The sequence below is a fragment of the Prosopis cineraria genome, unplaced genomic scaffold, assembly GCF_029017545.1.
Source record: "Prosopis cineraria cultivar Desert tree isolate PC_DT_omini unplaced genomic scaffold, ASM2901754v1 PC15, whole genome shotgun sequence".
Classification (NCBI taxonomy): domain Eukaryota; kingdom Viridiplantae; phylum Streptophyta; class Magnoliopsida; order Fabales; family Fabaceae; genus Prosopis; species Prosopis cineraria.
Window position 1 is genome coordinate 5,041,840 of NW_026555346.1, and position 24,230 is coordinate 5,066,069.

At 34.4% G+C, this 24,230-nt stretch overlaps 2 protein-coding genes across 6 annotated transcripts; one reads left to right on the top strand and one right to left on the bottom strand.

Moving 5' to 3' along the window:
• The first annotated feature begins 7,982 nt into the window (after window positions 1-7,982).
• On the top strand, window positions 7,983-15,777 carry LOC129294361 (uncharacterized). Of its 5 annotated transcripts, none has more exons than XR_008589374.1 (11): window positions 7,983-8,476; window positions 8,609-8,694; window positions 8,790-8,900; window positions 9,998-10,110; window positions 10,209-10,274; window positions 12,776-12,877; window positions 12,996-13,554; window positions 14,129-14,334; window positions 14,515-14,678; window positions 14,978-15,252; window positions 15,374-15,777. XR_008589374.1 is itself a non-coding variant. In XM_054932662.1 (10 exons), the coding sequence occupies exons 1-10, from the start codon at window positions 8,229-8,231 to the stop codon at window positions 15,111-15,113; spliced, it is 1,791 nt and encodes a 596-aa protein (XP_054788637.1). In that variant the 5' UTR covers window positions 7,983-8,228; the 3' UTR covers window positions 15,114-15,777. The 5 variants fall into 5 exon arrangements, 3 of the variants coding, with proteins under 3 accessions (XP_054788637.1, XP_054788639.1, XP_054788640.1); XR_008589375.1 differs by having other exon boundaries at window positions 15,418-15,777; XM_054932662.1 differs by having other exon boundaries at window positions 14,978-15,777.
• Window positions 15,778-19,245: 3,468 nt separating this feature from the next.
• On the bottom strand, window positions 19,246-21,159 carry LOC129294362 (DNA damage-repair/toleration protein DRT100-like). The gene has a single exon (XM_054932666.1). It carries the CDS (start codon window positions 21,073-21,075, stop codon window positions 19,639-19,641), a length of 1,437 nt encoding a protein of 478 aa, XP_054788641.1. The 5' UTR covers window positions 21,076-21,159; the 3' UTR covers window positions 19,246-19,638.
• Window positions 21,160-24,230: the final 3,071 nt, after the last annotated feature.

Here is a 24,230-nt window from a genome sequence, read left to right on the forward strand (position 1 = left end):
GGAGGGAGAAACCATGGGCGTTCCCATGGTTTTCTTTCCCATTTCACTGGAGATGTCTCTTAATTATGCTGGTAAAAAACAGAGACGTCTATTAATTATAGAACAGTCTTTTGAATTTAAAATTTATATTCAAACTTAATTAAAATAAAAAAAGAACATGGTATTTTAAACGTAATATTAATGTTTTAAATGGATGTATATAATATATAATAGATTTTTTAGAATTTTTTCTCATTTGATCTTGGTGCTGATTCTTTTACATATATGGAAAATGGGCAAAAAATTTAAAACTGTGATTCTTCTGTCCTCTCTATCTGACCCTGAAGAGTCGACATTACAGGCGGTGTCGTGCTGCAATTAAAAATAAATAAAGAACATATTAACATCGTCAATGGGGAGTATAATATATCTTAATTATACCAGTTAAAAATATATAAACAATAGAAACATAATTCAATTTGGTTGGCCCAAAAAAAAACCAAATTGCACGGCTTTTAATTATGGATTTAGGTCCTTGTTCAATAACTCAAATTGTCTCAAATCATTTAATTTAAACAACATTGACATTAAAAACAAAAATAAATCAAGTCATGAATAGAGGCCTATGGCTTGGTCTAGCCTGGCCTCTTTAATAAAAAGAGCAAGCTAGGTTAAGGCTTTTGACCTAGCCTATTTTAATAGGTTAGGTCTATAAGTTTATTAAGCTGGACTGTTTAATTTTTAACATATAAATTATTATATATATATATATATAATATTGTAATATAATATCTTATTACATGTTACATATTATATACTCCCTCCGGTCCTATTTATAAGTCATTTCTACCAACCTCATCAATACCAATAAAATAAAAGTACAAGGAACAAAAGTAAGTAAAATTTCAAACATGCCCCTATATAATAAATCTAAAAAATAATATCCTGTTACTTTTTCTCTCTCATGAAGGGTAATTTTGGAAATACTTTTCAAATATTACCTAAAAAGACACATCATGACTTATAAATGGGACCAAATACACCTTTTAAAATGGAACTTATAAATGGGACCGGAGGGAGTATGTATATATTACTTATTTTATATACATGTTATATATTATATAATATCTATAACATATAATACGAAGTTTATTAATTAAAATACAACATAGAAATTATAAAGTAATAAAGAAAACTCTAATTTAAATTTTAAAACAGAGAACATTGAGACAATTAGAGTTGATTTTTGGATAAAATAAATTATTGAGAATTATTAGATAATAATAATAATTATTATTATTATTATTATTTGTATACAAACATTTATGTTGGTGATTCTATGAATGTTTTGGAATGCATAGTTTTAGCTTAGAAAAGATGTAATAATAATTATTTTTTTGTACTAAAAATATATTGTTTTATATTATTTTATGTATAGATTGTTATGGGAATACTATGACGGAAGGTTTGCTTGATTGATTGTGGATTAGAAATATATGTTTTGAATTGTCTAGCATGCTCGTGTAGTATGTGACTTGTTACATAATTATTTTATTCATTTCAAGCATGCTAGTTTTTGTTAAGCAGTGACTAAATTGTGAATGCGAACTTTTATGCTGATTTAATCCTTTCAAGCATGTCTGGTTGTTGTGAAAATTGGAAATAAGACGGGCAATATAAGAGAGGATATGTTTATGTGTATTGAAGTTGTTTTAAGTTTAATGCATCTGCAGGTAGTATGAAAGAAGACATGATCATGGTGTACGTGATTGGGATTGTGCTAGTTATTTTCTTGCTATGCGGTAAGCCACTGTTAAGGATCTTGTGTTTGCCATTCTCTGTCAAGGCCCCTTTCCCTCAATTTATGACCGTGGCATTAGGCTCCTCCTTTTAAGGAAGAGAGTCTAGCTCTGCAGGCAATGTACTTTGATCAAAGGTATCCTCAGTCTAGGCTCTTGATAGTTGTTTAAGGTAGATTGGACAGGTTATAAGAATGGGTCAGGGCTTGCATCACTAGTTTTTGGCATATTGTGTTGATATGAACTAAATTGATTATTATGAAAATGGTGTTCCTTGATTTGTGAACTTATTGGTGAATTTGTGTTGTGAAAGATATTATGTATGTAAATATATTTTGTGAAATGAGATTTTGAATTGGGTTTCTAGTATATTTAGAATTCCTGTATGTTATTGAGACGTTAAGTCTCACATATTACCTCTTACAATTTTTTTGCCAAAGTAAGAGTTCTGATAGGTCATAAGGGAAGGCACTTAAGAGTTAAGATGATGAGCTTCATGTGCTCTTTAGGCTCAGTGCATGTTCTTGTGTTTATTAATTGCCATGATCTAAGGGGTTTTCACTTACAAAAGTTGCTTTTGAAAACTTAATCTTAAAGTGGTTTGAATTTTGTTTTGGGAAGGTTTGAATAAAATTGTTGTGAAATTAGATCAAGCCTTAGTTGAAGTCAAAAGATTATTTAGTCATCGTATTGTGTTGGGCTTTATTGTGTATGGTTTGGGCCATAAATGCCCTCTACTCAAATGATTTTTAAGATCCTATTAGTTTGTAAAGGACAAATTTTAATTATTTATGATATAAATGTATTTGATAGACAAAGTTATTTCAAAAATAGCATGGATTCAAGTTCAAAACATCCAGATTTAGGTTAAAAAAATTTAGATTCGTCTTCATTCTTCTTCATGCTTCTCTCAATCACCAAGAAATTTTCAGATTTAAGAGACGCTGTTCCTCTTCGTGGTTCATCCATTGAGAGACATCGATCAATGCAGCCAAGAAATTTTCACCACTCAATCCTTCCTCTTCTCTCTTTCTGGTCATAAATGTGGGAGTAAAGAGATACCGCTCATACACAACTTCATTGATAAGCTCAACTCTTTCCCTAACATTGCATCGTTGTTCTTCCTCTTCCCAATTCATGCATCACTATTGTGCTTGTGTATGGTTGTGGTAGTGTGGGAAGTGTCCCCGTCACCACTATCATTTATGGTTGTGAGAAGCAGTGGAGGGCTTGGAGGGAGATGAGAGGCCGTGGAAGGTAGAGCCTTAGAGGAAGAGACGAGAGAGGAGGAAGAGTGGAGAGCTTTTTGGTAAAAAAAAAAGAATTTCAAGATTTATTTTGTATTACTAAGGAGTGAGTAATAACATCTTAATTTAAATTTTAATAGTTAATTTGAGTTAATAGAAATTTTGGAGAATATTTAGAGGTAAATAAATTAGTAAGAGATGATTGTTAGATTATGATATAATTCTAAGTTAAAATTTTAAAAATTATTATTATTATTAATATTATTAGGAAAGAAGAAAAAGAGGGAGATATACACACACATATATATTTATATAGAGGAATTAAAAAATAGAAAAAAAAGGGGTGGTGGACGTTTTTGCCGTACAAGTGCAATATGCATATATACATGTATTAATATTTTAAAAAAAGAAAAGAAAAGGGAGGGGCGGCACGCAATAGACATATATATATATGTGTTATAAAAAAAATGAAGGAAAACAAAAAGGTTGCGGGACCCACACCTTTTTAAATATTCCTTGCCTATCTCCTTTTCTCACTCCTTCCGTCCAGCCCTTTTCTTTCTTGCACGCGAGAATGGAGACTAGACAACGCGAGTCGCCGACGAGAAAGAATTTGAGTTTTAAAAGTTTAGATTTCTAATAAAATATTTAAGGTGTAATTTTAAGTTTTTAAAAATTATTTAAGTGTTTTAAAATTTTTTTTAATCAATTTTTTTTGTTTTTAATTTTATGGTCGTAGAAAATTTAAGATTTAGAAGAGCGATAAATTTATGTTAAATAAATACGATTGTTGAGGTTGTTAGTGGTATAATAAATATTTTAGAGTATAAATTTATTGATGAACTTGAAATTTGAGGCTTATGGGTGAAACTCTAGGCTAAATTTTTATTAAATCTGAAAATATATGTTGATTTGTTGAGGTTTAGATGATTATTTGGGATGAGAGATGGATTGTTATGGCTATAAGATGATGATTCTAAGCTTGAGACTCAATTTCCAATTTTTGCATATTTTATATGCGAATGTATGAAATAAAAAGAAAAATTTTGATAATAAAAATTAGTTTAGAGATTGATTTTAGCTTATTAATATTTATTTATGACTAAGAGAATAGTTAAAAATTTTACTTAATAGTACTACTCTAAATTTATATTAAGATTGAGATTAAAAATTATGTTATATTATCTAATCCTATTATTAGAGTTATTTTATTAGTTTTAATATTTATAAATAATATGTTATTTGAAAATTGTGTTGTTGGTGAAGATTGTGGTGGGAGAAAGATTATAAGGAATAATTTATTGAAAAAACCACAAGGTAACCATGCTTTTAATTTGTGTGTAGTGTTGCTTCATGTTAATTGGGTGATTATTGAGAAAATTATGAATTATTGTTGAGAAATTACCTTGTTATGTTTATGGAAAAATTGTGAAATTGTGGATATGCATTTTGAAGTATTTTTGCCAAGTGGGATGTCATATTATAATATTGTTAAAAGTGAGAAAATTGTGAAGATTGTAATATTATATAATTATATAATATTGTTATGAATTTGTTTGATTAGTGTGGGAAGTGTTAGGAGATTTGTTATTGTATTTATGTACCACGTGGTACGCCCCTATTGGAGCCCAATAGGTGGCTTGTAAGGGCTCGGGTTAATCTACCTTTGATCGAGTAATTTAGCACTAAGTGAGGGCTACGACTCGATGTTAATGGAGGGAGATAAGGATGGTTGTTTGTTATGTATTGTAATATTTTTTGTATTTTATTGGAATTATATTATTGTTTTTTTCCCACTTAGCAAGTATACATTTAACTGTTTATATACACTATTATAAATTGTCATTAGTTACTGGGACTTTTGAGTCTCATTATGTGATTAACAATTTTCAGGAGAAGAGCCACGAGTGGCACGTGGAGGAGTCCCTGAGGTTTAATGGCATAGATCCATTGTCTCTTTTGGATATTTAATTTATGATTTTTAATGTGTTATATTGTCAATACTAGGGCTTTTATTTATTGACAGTTATATGAATGTAATGATATAATCATGCCCTTCAAACTATTTCTATTTTTGGTACACTTTGGATGACTGTAACTTTGATCTCTGATTTATTTTGAATGATTTGAAATGGCATGATTATGAGGCCAAATAATTAGCTTGTTTTGGGAATTGATTAAGTTGTTAGTTATTGGTTTATGGTTTGCACTTGTTGGGAGTATAAAGATGAAAAATGTGATTTTAGCCTAATAGCATGTGGGAAGTAAAAAAAAAATATCTGAGATGTTCTATTGTGCAAGCTTAAGTCAATTATAAAATATTTTATATTAAATTTATTGATATAAAATGTGTTGGATGGCTATAGCCCAACTATGGTTGTAAATATATATTAATTGTATAAAATTATTTTGTATTACTTAAAAAGGGATTTAATCTTTTCTACTATGATAGTGTTTTAAATTATAGAATTGCTTCAAAAAAAATATAGGATAAGTTGACTTCTATTTATCATGGTAGATACTTTTCTACCATGGTTGAGTTAAATTATTTTTGAAAAAAAAAATTTAGGATGTTATATGAGTGGTATTGAATAATATCACTTAGATAGAATTGGGAGGATTATTCAATGAGTCTCAATTTCATCTCCTCAATTTTTTGTACCAAATAGGGTCAACATGTACTCAACAATTCACGCAAGACATATCATTCTAATTTTTTGAAGGTGTAATTAATTTTTAATTTTTTTAAAAGCGTAATTAGCTATTATTGTAAATTCAATGTGTGAATTCACTAGCAAAAGCACGCTTGTATCTATTAATTTTTTTTTGTCCCTTTTAATTTTACTGTGTATTTTTTTGTAAATGGTCAACCCTAGCGATCACGTGAATATATCTTATGGGGAAAAACCGTCTTTCCAGACAACAGGGATTCGGAAATTTTTTTGCAATGATTATCAACGCATAGTGGTGGGGAGGGTGGCAATTATCACCGGATATAAGTAATAATGATAATGATAATGATGACTCGTTTGGAGGCGAAACAAACCCTAACTATAATAATGTCGATGCATGACTGCGATCCAAACCAAATAATCAGCTGCCACATCATTATCTCGACTCTTCAGCTATCAGCGATCAGCGATCCCTCTGTCATGAAAATTAAACCCACTTTAAAACGTTACTGTGGATTCCTGAACCATAACCACAAGTTCTGTTTCTGCTCCGACTCTTAACATGAAAGTGGAGGAATTTGCACCCACTTGGCTTTTTTTATATTTTCCCAGTCTTTACCTGCTCTCCATCTCTCATCTTGATTCTTGAATTCATTTTTAAATAATTAAAATTTAATATTTTATAAATTTATTATTAAAATATAAAATTTATAAAAAATAGATAAATAAATTTAAAATATAACTAAATGTATTTAAATTATAATTAAAAAAATAAACTCTTCATTCTTTCAGTAAGAAAAAAAAAACTCTTCATTTTAACGTAATAGGTTGATTGCACACTTATTTTTACATCATCTTTCTTATGATCCCAAAACTTTATAAATTATTTTACCCTTACTCTCATATAAACATGGGGACTTTTTTTTTAATTTAAAATTTTATTTTTATTTTTAATTATTTAATTCATTTCATTCCTTGCAAACCCGTAACTTTTAAGGTCTTGTTTCATATGATCAAAGAGATTTTAATGAAAATAGAATCGAAATTAAAGTCATAATTAAAAATGAAATTGAAATAGAATCTATTTATAAAAGTATGCTTGATAAGAAGATGAAATCTAGATATAACCTTAATAAATAATTTTTTAAAATAAGACAAGACCAAAAGACCCTTTAAAAATTCTCATCCTCCTCCACCACACCATGGAACCATAACATAAAACTACCATTGATGACCACTGTGCTGTTGATCAACCAACCTTACATGCCAAATCTCAACAATTCCAACTAAGAAAAATAAGGAAAACAAAAAAGAAAATCCAATCGTTGCAGAACCAAGAAGTGAAACCAAAGAATAACGAGGTGGATGAAAAAAATGAGGTGGAAGTGAAGGCATTAAGGGTGAAGGCATTGCAACACTAAAGATGCATATCTCCTGGTGGTTGAAATCGTAAAGAAAAAAGAATAAGGGTGGTAGTCGAGATTGCAACGACATGAGGGAGAATGGGAATAGGAGGCGACGATGCAATTGAAGTTGAGGGGAGAGCTTCACCGTTGTCAAGTGGGAATGCCATCATACCATCGCTAGAGGGTGGGGGATTTCATTGCACTATTGCCGGCAATGGGTGTTGGTTGTTGCATGATGCTATGATTGTGACACCAATGGATGAGAGCAGGGAGCGACAGTGGGTGAGGGTGAAGATGTTGAGGGCAAAAGCGAGATACAAAATAAATTCTTTGGAATCCATCCAATTTCATGGGTATCATGATGGAATTGAATTCTGGCTTTTTTTTTTCCCTTGAATCAAGACTCCTACTGGGTGAGGATTCCTCAAATGTCATTTCCAACTTCAAGATTCTTTGGTACCAAACATCGCCTAAATTGTTTTAACCAAGCCCCCAATGTTCGTCCGCTGGAGTCTTCTGACATATTATTGATCCTGCTGCAGTCTCCTGGAAGAAAAAGAACTCTATAATCTTTTTTGAAAATAACAAATAAATAAATAAATGATGGAAAATAGCATGCTATTTTTTGGGACAGTGTCACAGCACCTTTGCACTTCGCAGGGCTTAAAATCGGGAAAGCTCAACTCAAACAATACTTGAATTGGGCCATCATGTATTATAGACTCTTTCTTAGGCCGACGGCAAAAGAAAACAAGGCCTACTCAATCTGGTTAGATGAAAAAGTCCAGCCCATCACTTTGAGGCGGGTTGCCGAAAAACAAAAAAGTTTAGTCCAGCAGTCCGATTTCCTCTCTATAGTGTTTTTTTTAAGCTGGCAACACCAGCCTTGAGTCTGGAAAGCAGGGGAAACTGGAATCGAGAAAACGAACAGTCCAAAACAGAGAGAGATGGAGACGAAACTTCGAAGACGATATCTGCATAAACAGTGATGAGAGAGTGTGTCATGTTATATCCACGTCATGATGAAGCGATGCGCCGAGTAATTGAAAAGGACAATCATTAGTTCGTTACTACACTTTCATTTCCTTTCTTCATCAACTTGCTTCGGACGAAACCCTAGCAGCGATGGATAACGATAGAATACGCGAGAGGGGGAGGCATCAGATCGAGCAGATTCGCCTGCTCGATCACGAAGAATTGGAGGTCGAGGAAGGTGATAACCTGGAAGGCGATAGGATGCAGGTAGTAGTGGGTGATGATAGAATACTCGAGAGGGAGAGGCTTCAGATCGAGCACATTCGCCAGCTCGACCTCGAAGAATTGCAGGTTGAGGAAGTGGATGACCTCCGAGACTCATCCGATGAGGACACCAAGTAATGAGCCGTTCATGCCTATAATTCTTAATCTGCCTCTGGTTTCTTTGATTTCTCTGTCATTTTCACGGGCAGTTTTATTTTATTTTGTGAATTGCTGATAATCGTATGATCATTTTGTTCGGACCCCAGCGGCCGTGCTGGCCGTGCGAGGCCAGCTTCATCCGATGATTTCACCTTCGATACGTGTATAACGTGTTTGCATACATATCTGGGTGGTAGGCATTCATTTGTTGGCTTTACTCGCCCCTTTCTCTGATACAGCTTCCAATTGGATTGTTCTATTTTACTCAATCATACTTCCATGTTGCAGAGGTTGAGGACACACACCACAGGACTGCTCTCTTGGACGGTGGTGTTCGTTTAAGCCTCCCACTTTTCTATCTCGATGGTAGTCATATTTGTGTATCATGCCATGCATTTCGTATGGTGTCTTCTGGTTGTTTTATCCTTCAATGTGTTTATCATTACTGACTGCTATGTGGTTCTGCATGGATATCTTTCCTGTTTTATTGATGACCAAGCTAGCAATAATTGGTGTGAATTGAGAAATTGATGCATTTAGCCTGGAAAGTTCTTCTACTATGTATCCTATATATAGTTTAAAGGGATTGTTCATGGAGAAAATAATATCTAGTGACTGGTATCAGCAGCCATATAAATAATATCTTTTTTCATATGAAGTCTCCCCCTCCCAAAAAAATGTTATATTCTGGATCAGCTACACTGAAAAATAAGTGTGTATAGGAATCTATGTTGATGAGATCTATCTAATTCTAAATATACTTGAAACCCCTTCATTTTTTAAATTTGATTTGGGCCAAGGATTGAAGATTTTTTGCGCTGTTTAGGTGTTCATTTAAAGTCTAGGTTTTAATGTGACATGTCCGTCAAAGGTCAACACTAAGATTTATAGAAGTTCATATCTTAATTAGTGACGCGTGCATTCTGAAGTGGTTAAAAATCGAAATGTGAGTGAAAAAGCATTTGCTTTAGACTTTAGAGTCTGGTCTATCCAAAACCTGAAAGGATTCCTCAAACCACAGATTTCTATAATTTTCACCAGATATTATGAAAACACTACACCTTAAATATTTTTTGACTGTTGAAGGTATATCTCCTTGTGGAAATTTTGAAACTCATGATTTCAAATGAGGTATTGAAGGAGTCATTCTAAAATTGCTCATTTTCCCCATTCAAGTTTCCCTTCTCTTTCCCCTCAACCCTTTTTCATTATCTTTTTCCCCCCTGCGATTCATTTGGTTGTTGGGATGGTATCTGAAATGTACTAAACCTCTTTTATTCAAAGGCACTGCGATGGGATATTGTTTGACATCACATTGTTGGTCTTCACTTAAATCAGTATTATAAAATGTAGCCTTAAATGGTCCAAATAAGGTTCTTAAAGCACAAACAATGTGGTAGAAATTTGGGATGTCGTATGATTTATCTCCATATACTTTGCACTCTGTTTCTGTAATTTGTATGTTGCATGAATAACTTAGTCGCTGGAACATTCAGGAGTTGTACTCTTTCCGGGGGCTACTCTTCCCCTGAGAGTTATTCAACCCAATTATGTTGCTGCTGTTGATCGGGCACTGAGCCAAGTTGATGTTCGTTACACTATTGGTGTGGTAGGTGAACTCCTTATCACAACTTACACGTGCTTAAAAAACATGTCAATGCCAGGGATTTTCAGTTATTTTTCTTATCAAGCTCATGTGTTTTCCAGATTAGAGTTCAGAGGGATACTGAAAATCATAGGACAAAATTGGCAAGAATTGGAACAACTGCAGAGGTATGATTTGTGTTCCTATATGTTTGTGTACATGGATAGTCTATCAAATATCAAATACTACTGTTTACTGTTATAAATCCAATACATGGTACCAACTCTGATGTAGGGATCAAATGCTTAACAGATGTGATAAAGAGATGAGCAACTCCTTTTGCTTCAGAAAACTTTTCAGATGCAACTTAGACGGTGCTTTGTGAGAGCCAAATTAATTGTTTGCAACATCTTATTCATTGAAATAAAAAAAATAAAAAAGAAATATGTATATATGATACAGAAGAATAATACGGAAAGGAGAGAGAAGGAGAGAAGAGAAAAGGAACAGAGAGATAAGAGGGAAAGAGAGAAGAATGGAACTAAGAAGAGAGACGGGAGATTCTGGGTAGTATGATCAATCCATTGGAGTAGCCAAAAGCATAAGGATTACAAAGGTATCTCTAGTATTTATAGGCTTCTAATCCTTGTAACTACCCAAGGGTTATTTCCTTTAACTAATTCTAATTAACCAACAGTAACTAACCTCTCAATATTACAATTACATAGCAATACTCCCGTCCCAAAAGACCTCTGCCCCCAAAGGTCATGTACAGCAATTTGAGGGAACTTATGCTGAAATATTGGGGAAAAAAAACATTAAACTCTTAGAAGCTACTATTTATTGTTCTCTATCACTGTTCACTGTACTGAATAAATGGAAATAATGAGTTGAGCTCGAAAGCATTTTTAGTAATCCTCCTTTGTACCATAGAAGAACAAACAAGTCGGAAGGGAGGAGTTGAAGATAAAGAAAAGCCCAATTAGACAGATTTTTCAATGGGCTGATTGTAATGTCTCTGAGTGACATTGGGCCTATGCAAATATCCCAATCTAGAAGCTGGTTCAGGTTTAGTGAGGATAAAAGGTACAGCTTTTGCATCTGAAGTTTCCTCCTACATGACAGAATAAGTTTTGACTTTTCAGGACCTAGCCTCATGACCTTCTGAACAGAAAAATCAGGGAGTAGTTCCTTTTTCTTTCATGAAACTTGAACCCATGTATTGATTATCGATGTTAGCTGCCATCCACTAAAACTACACCCACTTGATATGAAGGATAGCTGTCTTTGACCCATGCACCCATGTGTGCAGACCCAAAAAAAAACCCACTAAATCTTACTTCCACATGCCCTTCCTGTTGCGAAAAGTTCACCCAGGTTCTGTAGTTGTGAGAAGTCTAAAGTCTTTAAATGGGTATGGGTAAGACATACACGTTGATGAGAAGACAAAGGGTGGTGGTGGTGATGATTGAGCAAACAACCACGAAGTGTTTGGAGCTACAGAATCAGACTACAATGGGGAAACCAGAGAAGACAGCAATGATGACACCCTAGGAACAAGAAACAACAATGAAGAAGCTTGTGGCGGTGGCAGAAAAACAAAAATAGGTAACGACGGGTTGATCAGAAATAAAGGCGAAGAGAAAGTTGGAACAGAGGGTCATGGTGGCTTGCAAGTGGGCAACACTAGTGTTTCGAACAGTGTTGGGTACCCAAACTCAAGTCAAGACTGACGGTTTTACCTACACCAGCAGTGAAAGAGCTTGAGAAGTCATGTTTAGAGGTGCTCGAGCCTACTTCACCTTCCAACTCGCATTAAGAAACTTTCTTGAAATCGCTACTGTCGACTTGCAGTTCTTGTATTGGCAAGGAAGATCCAACTTCAACTTTAATTGTTCTAGCTACTGGATCCCTATGTTTTATAATGCCATTCTTGGCTTGATGATTCCTACAATCTTGTAGAGGTGTACTTCCTTCATCCTTCTCCAAAAGCTCTCGTGACCCATAATTATCTTGAAGTGCTCATGCCTTCTTTTTTGACAAATGCTTTAGCATAATTTCTTGCATTCTTGCAAGACTTCTAGCTTCTTGCATCGTTCTTGGTTTGAAGAGACGTGCTGGTTCTACAAGTTTTGGCTTGAGTCCAGCTACATACGCAAAAACCAAATATTTCTCTTGCAATTTTAATCTGCTGGTGTGGCTATCAAAAAATTCATTGAATTCTTTCAAACTCCCCCACTGATGAAGCCATATTTGGTGGTCATCCTCATATTCCTAGAATGAATGGTGTGCCATGGCCAAGGATAACTGACTTTGATACCACTGACGCGAAAGAATAATACGGAAAGGAGAGAGAAAGAGAGGGAAGAGAGAAGTAACAGAGAGACGAGAGGGAAAGAGAGAAGAATAGAATTGAGGAGAGAAAGAGAGACGAGAGATTCTGGGTGATATGATCAATCCATTGGAATAGCCAAGAGCATAAGGATTACAAAGGTATCTCTAGTATTTATGGGCTCCTAATCCTTATATCGACCAAAGGGTTATTTCCCTTAACTAACTTAATTAATTAACAGTAACTAACCTCTCAATATTACAATTACATAACAATATACTAGTTAGAATTTATGTACAGTATTCTAATATCAAATCAACTGTATTTTGGCTTATATTATTTGTTAAACTCTTACAGATTCGACAATACAGGCGGCTAGAGGATGGTTCACTGAATGTGGTTACCCGTGGACAACAGAGATTTCTGCTAAGACGGTGTTGGTCTGATGTGGAAGGAGTGGTTAGAACATTATTGTGTTTGTTGCTTCTTTTTTTAATATTCTAAATGATACCTATGCAAATTAATGCTGATCTTGTTCTTCTTCTCTTTCTTGTTGAATTGTTGTGATATTTTGTAGCCTTGTGGAGAGATTCAAATAATTGAGGAAGATCTACCATCAAGAACTCCCAAAGATGCTTTGGTAAAATTAGCTCCATTAAGCAATCTACCTCATAACCGTGGCATCTCACACATGGCTTCAAATTTTTCTTGCACTAAGTTGCATGGGTCGAAAAATGTGGATGATGATTCAGATGGGAGCTTTGAGAGCTTTGAGGATGGACTATCACCAATGGAAAGGAGAATCCACCAGTCAATCATTGGTTCTGGTCATGATCATGATATTATGGATGAATCATCTAGCAGTGATTATGAAGAATGCAGGCATGAGTCTGATCAGGAAATTAGATGTAGCCTAAATGATGACATGACAAGGTCATTGCTATCTGACCGTGGAAAACGAGCTGTAAATATAGACTGGATTGGTGGTAGCTGTTCCACTTCAGGTTCAGGCAAGAAACCCTGCAAAATGGAAGCTTGTGCAAGCGCCAACTTCTCTCATGGAATTCCAAGAGCATTCTGGCCCCATTGGGTATACCGGATGTTTGACTCCTACTGCCTTGCACAGAGGGCAGCGGGTAGTTTTGCTTTACCTTTAACTAACCCAACACTCTTTGCAAGCCTTTCCTGTTTTGGATTTTACATAATACAGTATGATGAAATGTTATTGGATAAAATAAGCCTTGCCTTTTCTTTTCTGCATTCTGGTTTATATGATTTTAGATTTTTAACATAGATCAATAGAGAATTATTTGCAAGGAGTTACTTATGCTTTACCGATGCCTTTGTGCAGAGTATTTTTACTGAAGCCTCAATTCAGAGTTTTTCATCTAGGCTTATATTTGATGGTCATTTGTCCAAGCCTTTGTCTTTATCTTGATTTGTTTTGAGGTCACTTTTTATTCAGTTCGGTTAGGGCGCGTGGGGATTGGGGTAGGTCATAAGACCGAGTCATGGTAAGCAGTAAAAAGGGTATCATTATAACAAAAAAAAAAATGAATGTATAGTAAAACAACTTCAATTGGAAGTTATAATAGTAGCTCCTTGATAATTGTAGAATTCGTTTATTTCTAAAATTTCTTTATTATACAACAGTCTAAATATGTTCATGTAAGAATTACAATTAATAATATTCATGTTGATAATTTGTAGATTTGTGGAGGAATGTGGTTGGGACGCCAAGCATGGATGGTCTTGTGAAGAAGCCTGATGTTTTATCATTTTATATTGCCAGTAAAATACCTGTCTCCGAATCTACAAGGCAGGAGCTTTTGGAGATAGATGGTATCTCATATAGATTGCGTAGGGAGATTGAATTGCTAGAGTGTGTTAATCTTGTTCGATGTAGAAACTGCCAGGTAAGCGTCATCCCACCAAAGCCTCGCTCTGTTTGGTACTTGTTTGTGTAAACAAAATATTCCTTTTGTTCATAATTAATTGTGATTCCAATATATATTTTTGATACGAGAATTTTCTTTTCAACTTTCATCAAATGCAGAAAATAATGTACTTTTTTTTTTTATCACTAATATTTTCAGACTATCATTGCAAGGCGGAGTGATATGTTGGTGATGTCCAGTGAGGGTCCTCTTGGTGCTTATGTTAATCCAGGTGGTTATGTGCATGAGATCATGACTCTGCACAACGCAAGTGGCTTAGCGCTTATTGGGCGAGCAACTACGCAGTACAGTTGGTTTCCAGGGTAAGTTGTTAGTCAATTTTCTTATCCTGAGCATGATGCTAAGATATATAAACTTGTTTATGTGGTATAACTTCGATCGTTTAAATTATTTCTGTTGATTCTTCACTGCCATTTTGAATATCATCATCATCATTAATAAGCTCGGCTAATTGATTGAAAATGTTCACATTTCTTCTAGCGATTGTTATATATGCCAACTTGAGCAGTTGCTTTTATATGATTGTATTAGTACTCATAAGCAACTTCAATTGGCTTTGTTTTGCGCGTAGATAATGGGGTTAATTTGCCGCTTTTGACAGATATGCATGGACAGTAGCCAACTGTGCTACGTGTGAAAGACAAATGGGGTGGCTTTTTACATCAACAAACAGAAAACTGAAACCCAGATCATTTTGGGCGATACGGAGTTGTCAAGTTGCGGAAGAGATGCGCTAAAACTGTGTTTAATCTGGATGCCAGTCATCTTCATTCAGTTTGAAGTACTTCCCCATGTTGATGGCTTCGTGCAGCCCTTTACGATGTGTACAATACTCCTGGATATGCATATAATGCTTGCATTGTAACAGCCTGGCGAGTAAGAGTAACACATGAATATAATTTATTTTAGAGACTTGTTCTTACATTCCAATTGTAGAAGACGTGATATCCTTATGGATCTCTTTCGTGTTTATTAAGCAATGACACATTCATTCTAGTTCCTTGGCAACAAGCATGGGGTTGTACTTACGGCGTCTTTCAGTTCTGGCAGCTCCGCGTACCAGCTGCTGCTGCAGCATGATGTGTTCTCGTAGATTTGCTGTCTCCTTTGTGATACGTCTGCGTCTCAGCTATGGGCTTGGATTGGGCATGAATCAGTCGGATGGAATATCGTAGGGGGGATTAATCACCCCATCGATCTTCAATTGGGCAGGAGCATGATTACTGTCTACGGAGATGCACGAGGGGACTTGTTAACCTGACAATTGATTTCATTATTTCAAATCTCGTACTATTTGTTGCATTTGTCATTCGCCCATGAAGTATATGATTACATAGTGTAGCCTGGTTATCATAAATTAATATTATTGTATATATTTAAATTAAATGTGTGTTTGTCGTTTGTGCATGAAGAATCCTTCGAGAGAGTTTTTGGTCCATGTTTGTTATTGTTCATCTTTCCTTTTTCTTTTCTTTCGTTCTTTCTTTCTTTCTTCTTCGAGGTTTAGGTTGTGTGCGGATCATGGTCTCCTGAGTGCTGATTCTGCCAAGACGATCTAAACATCTGGAGTAGGATGTGAGAATATAGATTTTTTTCCTTGGGTGGGCGTGGCGGTTTTGTGGGTGGTATGGAGTCCACGTTTGTTATTTTTGGGCGAGGGGAAAATCCAGTTGTTGTTGTTGTTGTTATTTTGGTAGAATTCAATCGTTATTTTGTCTTTCTCAAAAAAAGATCAACTAAATCTGACGGCCTACGGGGGGAAAAATCTTATATGTTGGGCTTTTATTACACGGGTATACATGCAGCTTTTGCGAAGGTAAGAGGAACCCTAGGTCGAGGAAGCTGAGAAGACAGATCTGTGGTGCTGAAAACAGAGAAGGCCAAAATTTAAAACATGAAAACCCCCACCCCCACCCCCCCCCCCCCAAAAAAAAAGAGAAAAAAGAAAAATGCATGAGCTGAACACAGCGGATGTAACTGGCCAAGATCACGTGCCTTGACCGCAGACATTAGCAGCCATGTGAGCTGATATCTTTTTGATACCAGAGATAATTAAAGACAATAACTAGAAGTTTTATCCTAATATATGGAATCGACCATATAGATTATACAATATAATTATACTCTATTATTAATCAAGTTTTTAAAAATATTATTAATTAAAAGATCTCATTTAACAATTTTCGTAAGTGTTCTATCTAGTTTTTCTCTATTTCTTTTTACAAGACTCAAGATTATTCATTTCATTCTCTTTACTGGTGCTTCCTGCAGCTTTTTCTATATATGTCTAAATTATCTTAAATGATTTTATGTCATTTTACTTTCAATAGATGCCATGTTTGTTTTTTTTCATATATGTTTATTTTGAATTTTATCTTTTTATGTATGCTCGTACATTTATCTCAATATTCTCATTTTCATTACTTCAACTTTATGCTCTTACTGTTCCTTTAAGACCCAACATCTACTACCATATAACATAAATGGTCTTATAGCAACTTGATAAAACTTTCCTTGAAATTTATTGAGTATTTTTTTATTACAAATAACTTTTTTAGCTTTTTTTCAATTAAGCCACTCAGTTTGTATCATTTGTGCAACATTTCCATCAATTTCCTCATCATATTAAATAATAGCTCCCAAATATTTAAATTTTGTCACTTGAGGTATAATCTAATATACTAATTTCACTTTCAAATTACTACTGACTAACCTCTTATCAAAATTATAATGTACTCCCTCCAGTCCCATTTATAAGTCCCATTTTAAAGGGTTCATTTGGTCCCATTTATAAGTCATGGTGCGTTTTTTTAGGTAATATTTGAGAAGTATTTTCAAAATTACCCTTCATGAGAGAGAAAAAATAACAGGACATTACTTTTTAGATTTGTTATATAGGGGCATGTTTGAAATTTTACTTACTTTTATTCCTTATACTTTTATTGTATTGGTATTGATGAAGTTGGTAGAAATGACTCATGAATAGGACCAGAGGGAGTAAATATTTTGTTTCACTTCTACTCAAGTGAAAACCCTTTAACTCCAAGGCCTTTCCCTATAACTCTAGTTTGCAATTAATTGTTTATCTTTTCTTTATAATAAAAACTATATCATCTGCAAAAAGCATGCATTTGGAGATTTTTTTTTGAATATTCTTAGCCAAAAATATATATATATATATATATATATAGAACCAAGTCAAATAAATAAGGATTTGAAGATGATCCTTGTAAACAGTCCTCACCTTACCCCACCGAGGGTCTTTTGGACTGGGCCGATCCACCTCACTGGGGTAGAAACCAACTTTTCTTAAGGTGGTACTTGGGTTATTTCTCACTTCACCCTCACAGGGGCCTTTTAAAGCCTCCCCAAACCCGAATTTCTAACTTCTACTATCTTAAAGTTGAAGCCAAGTCTAGTACCATTGAGTCAAGTGATGTAGTTCAATACTTACAGAAAATTCTTTTGTTTCACCATCAAATGTTCTAATGTTAGTTGTTACCCTCTTATATATCTTGTATAGTCCTAATATATGCTACTTAGACTCCTTTCTTTTTTAATACTTTTCAAAGTACTTCTCTTGAAATATGATTATAAGTTTTTTTTAAATTAATAAAAATTATGTGTAAATCTTTAAATTCACTTTGATACTTTTTCGTCAATCCTCATAATAGATAAATTGCTTATGTAGCCATCTTACTTGACATGAAGCCAAATTGATTCTTAAAAATACTAGTCTTCAATCTAAATATGTACTCAATCACTTTTTTTTTACAATTTCAATGTATGACTTGCAAGCTTAATTCTTCTATAATTTCCACAATTTTAAATATCTTATGTACTTTTATAAATAAGAATTAAGGTGCTTCTTCTCCATTTATTAAGCATTTTCTAGACCATAGGATTTTATTAAATAATTTAGTTAGTCATTGTACTCTCCCTTCACCTAAATACTTTTTTACCTTAATAGGGGCACAATTAAGTCAATTAATTTTATCATTTATCATTTTCTCAAGAGCTTTCTTTATTTTAATATTATGTATCTTTTGATAACATGATAAAATTCTGTTTTTTATTAAATACCCAAGGTTACTAGACGAGCTCCTTCATCATTCTATCGACAATTGTGGATAAATCAGTCCCTTGTGCAGCCAAAGTTTACGCTGTTGCGGAGGACGTATTGATTAGTTCACAGACTTAGCCCTCTTACCAGAGAACGCATACATTCAGAAGCATGTTAGAAAGAAACTGAAAAGGAACAGGAATAAGCATGGGAAAGGGAGGAGGTCTCGTTCTGCATAAATTATGTTCTTCATTTTCCCTCTATCCAGGCAATCATAATGGCTAATTTAGTATCGTTTTCTCTGACAGTTTTGATTAGTCATGCTGATGAGCTTCTTGATACAGACAATAGCTTGTTGGTTTCATTTCCTCCAGTTTCCTTATCTTACAATTCCAATGCACAATAACCGTTGGAGCGAGTTCACGATGATCACATTTTCATCTTGTAAATTTCAGGGACTTACGGCTTGCCAAGAGGATCCCTCCGCTCACACGGATTGGTCCAGAAATTATCACACCCAAACACAAACCGGAAACGTGGTAGCATTGGTGTCCTGAATCGCATGATCGACCTGAAGCAAGCAGGCCAAACTAATTTGGTTTGGTATGCATGTTGTTACTGCTGTTTAATTATGCACAGGTTAAAAAATGCTGTTCAACAACTTATATTATGATAAAATGTAATGCTATTTAATTTTTGTTGTTGACCCATTTAATTAAAACATTCTTAATAAAGGAGAGTAGGAGAGTGATAAATATTTTTAAATGGTTGCATCAATTCAAAATAAATGCTAACACACAGAAAGATAATATAAAATGAGAGTCAACGTTCCACTTGGCAAATTTAAAACCCTCCAAATTTGTCAAACTTTAACATGTGCATGTGCCAACGTGTAGTCTTTTACAAAACTTCATTAATTATTGATTCTGTGCCCGCATGCACATCGTGCTTATAAGAGCATTCGCAGAACGCGGAGAATCAATCCACCGATCTTTGGCGGAGGATCGGCACTGCACTTGAAAACAGATAATCAAATAAATAAAAATGTCCGTAAGATTTATTCTTGAACGGTGAGCCCATGGATGACATTTATTCTTGGAACGGAGCACCTCCGGGAAGTGAGAAGATAATGGGGCTTGAAATTTACAGCGTCTGCTGTAACCATTAGGCCATTTGAATAGGCTCTTCATGGACTTCTATTAGCTCTTGCAAGGCTGCAAGGGAGGACCACACAAACAATCATTCCCGGTAAATGCACTCGCTGGAAACTTCGTTTTTGGAATTTGACCACAAAGATGATTGTAGCTAACATTCAGTTTCTCAAGCCCAGCAATGGCGTTAGGAACCTTTCCAAACACTGAATTATTCCCCAAATCCAGATACTTCAATGTTTTCACTATTTTTAACTTCGCCAAATCAAACCGCAGTTTATTCTCCAATACCCAAAACCCCACCAAATATTCTGTCCTGTTCAGCAGCCCGACCGGACTTCCACTTATTTCGTTACCAGATAGGTCAATAAAATCGTAGAAGTAAGTCTCAACTGGCTTCCAATCTTCCAGCTTCATCTTGATCCCACACCTCGCGAGCTTCAGAGAGAAGATAATCGGAGAAGAAGTGACCCATCTGGGTATTTCCTTCAAATGGAATCTGTTATTGGACAAATCAAGCGATTCAATGCCTTTCACATTCATCTCCGGAAATGGGTCGACGAGAAAGTTGTTGGACAGGTCGAGATTGAAGATCTTAGTGAGGTTTCCGAAACTTTTCGGCACGGTCCCCGAAAACCGATTCCACGAGAGATCCAGGGTGTCTAGTGCCTTGAAATTCCCGAGAAAATCAGGGATTTGCCCCGTGAGATAGTTGTGGCCAAGCTCCAAGTAGCTTAGCTTCGGGGCAAGCGATGATATGGAGGGTGGGATTTCACCGGTAAATTTGTTACGGGAAAGTCTGAGAATCCGAAGGTTTGTGAAAGACGAAAAGAAATCCGGTATTGTACCTGTGAGTTGGTTCGCTTCTAGACTCAGAAAAGTGAGATCACGGAGCCTGCGAATGCCGTCGGGCACCGGTCCTCGGAGAAGGTTTCCACCGAGTTTGAGCTGAGTCAGCTGAGTCAACGCAGAAATTGAATTGGGTATTGGTCCTGCAAATCTATTCCCAGACAAACTAAGCGCGCTTAATCGGGTAAGATTACCAATATTTTCTGGTACGGGACCCGAAAGTTTGTTGTTTTCGATATAAATGAATTGGAGGTTGGGTAGCTGGAAGACGAAAGCGGGAAAATTGCCCGAGAGGTCTCTGAGATCCATGAGGTAGATGCCGTCGAGGAATCGGAGCTTCGAAAGTGAAGATGAAATAATGCCAGACAAAAAGCTATTGGGGCTGTAGGGTTGACCAGAAAGGGAGAGACTGGTGACCCGCTTGTTGTCATTCAGGCAAGTCACACCGGCCCATGTACAACAGTCGGTACCCGACTTCCAGGAGGCGAGAATGTTAGACGGGTCGGACGTGATTCCGGATTTGAAACCCAATAAGCCCGATTCGTCATCCGGGTGGCAAGTGGAAGCACAGACGGTGAGGCAGTGGAGGGTGATGATAGTGAAGATGGTGAAGAGGGTCTCGGATGAGAATTGCATAGTGCTCGGCGAGAAATGACGGAATAGTAGAGGGGAGGATGGTGTTAACAGAAGGAACGAGAAGGGACTTATTTTATAGGGAAAAAATGGTATTAAGAATGAGAAGTAGACCAGCCGTAATGAAGACTAAAATGGAGGCAATCTTGCCACTTGGGTGAGGAAGACATAGGTTCGTGGCATGTAGTCAGACGCAGCCACCACTTTTGACTCGCCGACGTCACCAGAGACGTTACGGAGTATTGATCAGTAATGCATGCAACTCAGCTCAGGATTGACCACAGAAATGGCAGATAACAATGCAATCTCTCGCCACCCAACACCACCACTCTATGCTTCTGTGCCGAAGTGGCTTTTCCCCCACCGATTCTATTCAATAACGTGATGATCGCGTGAGCAAACATACTATACATTCTTCGTTTCCAGGAACGTCTTTATAACTTGGATGAAAAATACAAATCTTCGCTTGTTTTTCTCCCTCCAGAAAAGTGATCTGTGTGCCGTACAAGACGGCAAAATCCAAGACTTGGTCACTCAACAGCCTTTTTTTTTTTTCAGCAGTTGCTTTGCATGATTCATCTGGAGTTCCAGATTAAAACCGCAAGATTAATATGAACAATACCAGCATAAGAAAGAACAACTTATTGAATATGAATATAAAGATCAGTGAAAAGGAATGGCAAAAGTAGCACTGTTGATTGGCTGGCCTTAGGCCTACATTAAATTTAAATGTCTGCATTCGGGGACCGGTTTCTATCCAGATTAAATTTATTATAATATATTATATTTATTAAAATAAAAATTATAAAAATTATAAAATAATTTTAATAAGTTTTTTATTTTTAGTCAGGTTTAAATTTAATTTAGTGGATCTAATTTAATGTTAAAATTTTTATAATTAATGTATATTAATTATTCAAATATATTCTGCATGTCTTAAACTGTGCAAAATAAATTTAAATAATCAAAATATATTAATTATAAAAATTTTAATATTAAATTAGACTATTTAAATTAAATTTAAATTAAATTAAAAATAAAAATTATTAAAATTATATTATAATTTTTACAAATTTTTATTTTAATAAATATAATATATAATAATATAATAATACTTTAAATCTGGACAAATCTGAATGGTCCAAATTTCATCATAAGGATGAGCAGGGAAACTCATTCCTGCATTCGGTATATCAAGTGCTCATCAATATTAGGAGTAATCTTAAGCCTCCATTTTAACTAAAAATAATCTTTGTAATTCCTTTTAAATTAATTTTTAAATATTTTTAATATTATATTTATTAATATAAAAAAATTAATATTAAATTTAGACTATTTATAATACATTTAAATGATTAATTTATAAAATTTATAAATTTTATAATATTAAATTATGTCATCTAAATTATATCTAAATTGTTCAGAGTCTATCTAGATAATTAAATTATAAAATTATAAAATTTTTAAATATTAAATTGGAATGCTAAATTAAATATATAGTGGCCAAATTGTTAGCGAACAAATTTATTAAAATTTTTAATATTTTTTATATTAATAAATATAATATGATATTTAAAAATTAATTTAAATAAACAATAGAGATTAATTCAGATTGAAATGGAATGTTAAGATTACTCTGATCTTGATGAGCATGCGGTATTTATGATGAGCACCAAATGCAAATCCTTAAATTTAAAAGATCTCCCACACTGTTTGTGGAATTTGTGTTTTTTTTTTTTGGACGTTAGCCGAATACTTCCTCTAATCCTAATCTTAATTATAAAATAAAATCAATCAATCTTACAGTTTTCAAAGAATGGTCATTAATATTCTTAAATTTATAAAAAAATATTTGAATTTTTATTTTTAATTTTATTAAAATTAATAATCACCATAAGATATGTTTAGGAATTACAACTTGGCATGACTAAGGAAGCATTTGGGGGGAGGGAAAGGGAGGGCAATGTTGCAAGAAAAAATTAACCATTATACCTCTGTTATTTGTTCATAATTATAACCAAATCTAACTTTAAAGCTTTATTCTACGAATTGGGAGGTAGTGACATCAACCTCTTCCTTGAATTCAGCCCCATTGGTCTTCAAGATTAAATGTCTCGGCTTTGACGTAAAATATGTAAAAACTACAAAAAGATGTCAGGAAACAAATTCCTCTCCGTTCACAGATATCTTGTGATATTTTCATAGCTTAGCGCCGGCAGACATGATCCCATGAATAAGAAAATATAATTCACCCACCTCTCCTCCAATAGAAAAGAACAAAAGCTTATGGCCTCTTTCCCATTAATTACACACACATGCACACACATAAAACCTGAACTGGACTAAGAAACAAAATTAAATGCAACATGCAAACAAGCAATGCTATCCTATAACCGTGTCGGCATTCCGCTCATCAGCCAATCTTAGTCTTTTATTTTGATTTTAATATGACCCCTGCCACAGTGTCAATCATTGTATTTAATAAGTAATAGAGGACAATTCAAATATTATATTAACTGTTCATAATTTTTTATTTTAATAAATATAATATTAAAAATATTTAAAAATCAATTCAAAATAAAGGACATAGATAATTTTAAAATAAAATTAAAGGAGAAAGGATCAAATTTTTGATTGAGCGCTCATCAAGTTGGTGAGCATGAAATGTGGGTATTTGTTTGAACTTGAATTCAGTGAATGACTTAATCTATTTATTTTGTGATTGTCTTGCATGATATAATAACAATCATTAGATTATGGTTCACTTAGTTGAATGATTGTATAATATTGAAAAGATATTAAATGTCAAATTTTTTTATATGAAAACAATATATGTAAAGGATGCTTTCATCATAAGAAATGTTGTGAATTGTTTTTTTAAAAAATATTTTCATAATTTTTAAGTATTAATAAAATTTAATAATTATAATTAAGATCCTCATTAAGCATGTGGATTTAAGCTACCCACCGTTGACTGAATGACTGATGCAGCCATTGCAGCTAAGCTGTCGCAGCACCCAAGCTACCATGGACACCTTGGCTCAAATAAAGGGGACTCAAATTAAACCATCACAGTTATGGAGTTAGAGACGAGGGACGAGAGAGGCGAGAAGGGATGAGGCACTTTAGGATTAAAAGGGATTAGATGGTTGGGATTA

Excerpts from the sequence above, each read along its gene's own strand:
- LOC129294361 (XM_054932662.1), top strand. The coding sequence starts at position 8,229 with ATGGATAACGATAGAATACGCGAGAGGGGGAGGCATCAGATCGAGCAG. Across the intron at positions 10,111-10,208 it reads TTCGTTACACTATTGGTGTG|ATTAGAGTTCAGAGGGATAC; the intron begins GTAGGTGAACTC and ends TGTGTTTTCCAG. Across the intron at positions 10,275-12,775 it reads GAATTGGAACAACTGCAGAG|ATTCGACAATACAGGCGGCT; the intron begins GTATGATTTGTG and ends AAACTCTTACAG.
- LOC129294362 (XM_054932666.1), bottom strand. The coding sequence starts at position 21,075 with ATGCAATTCTCATCCGAGACCCTCTTCACCATCTTCACTATCATCACC.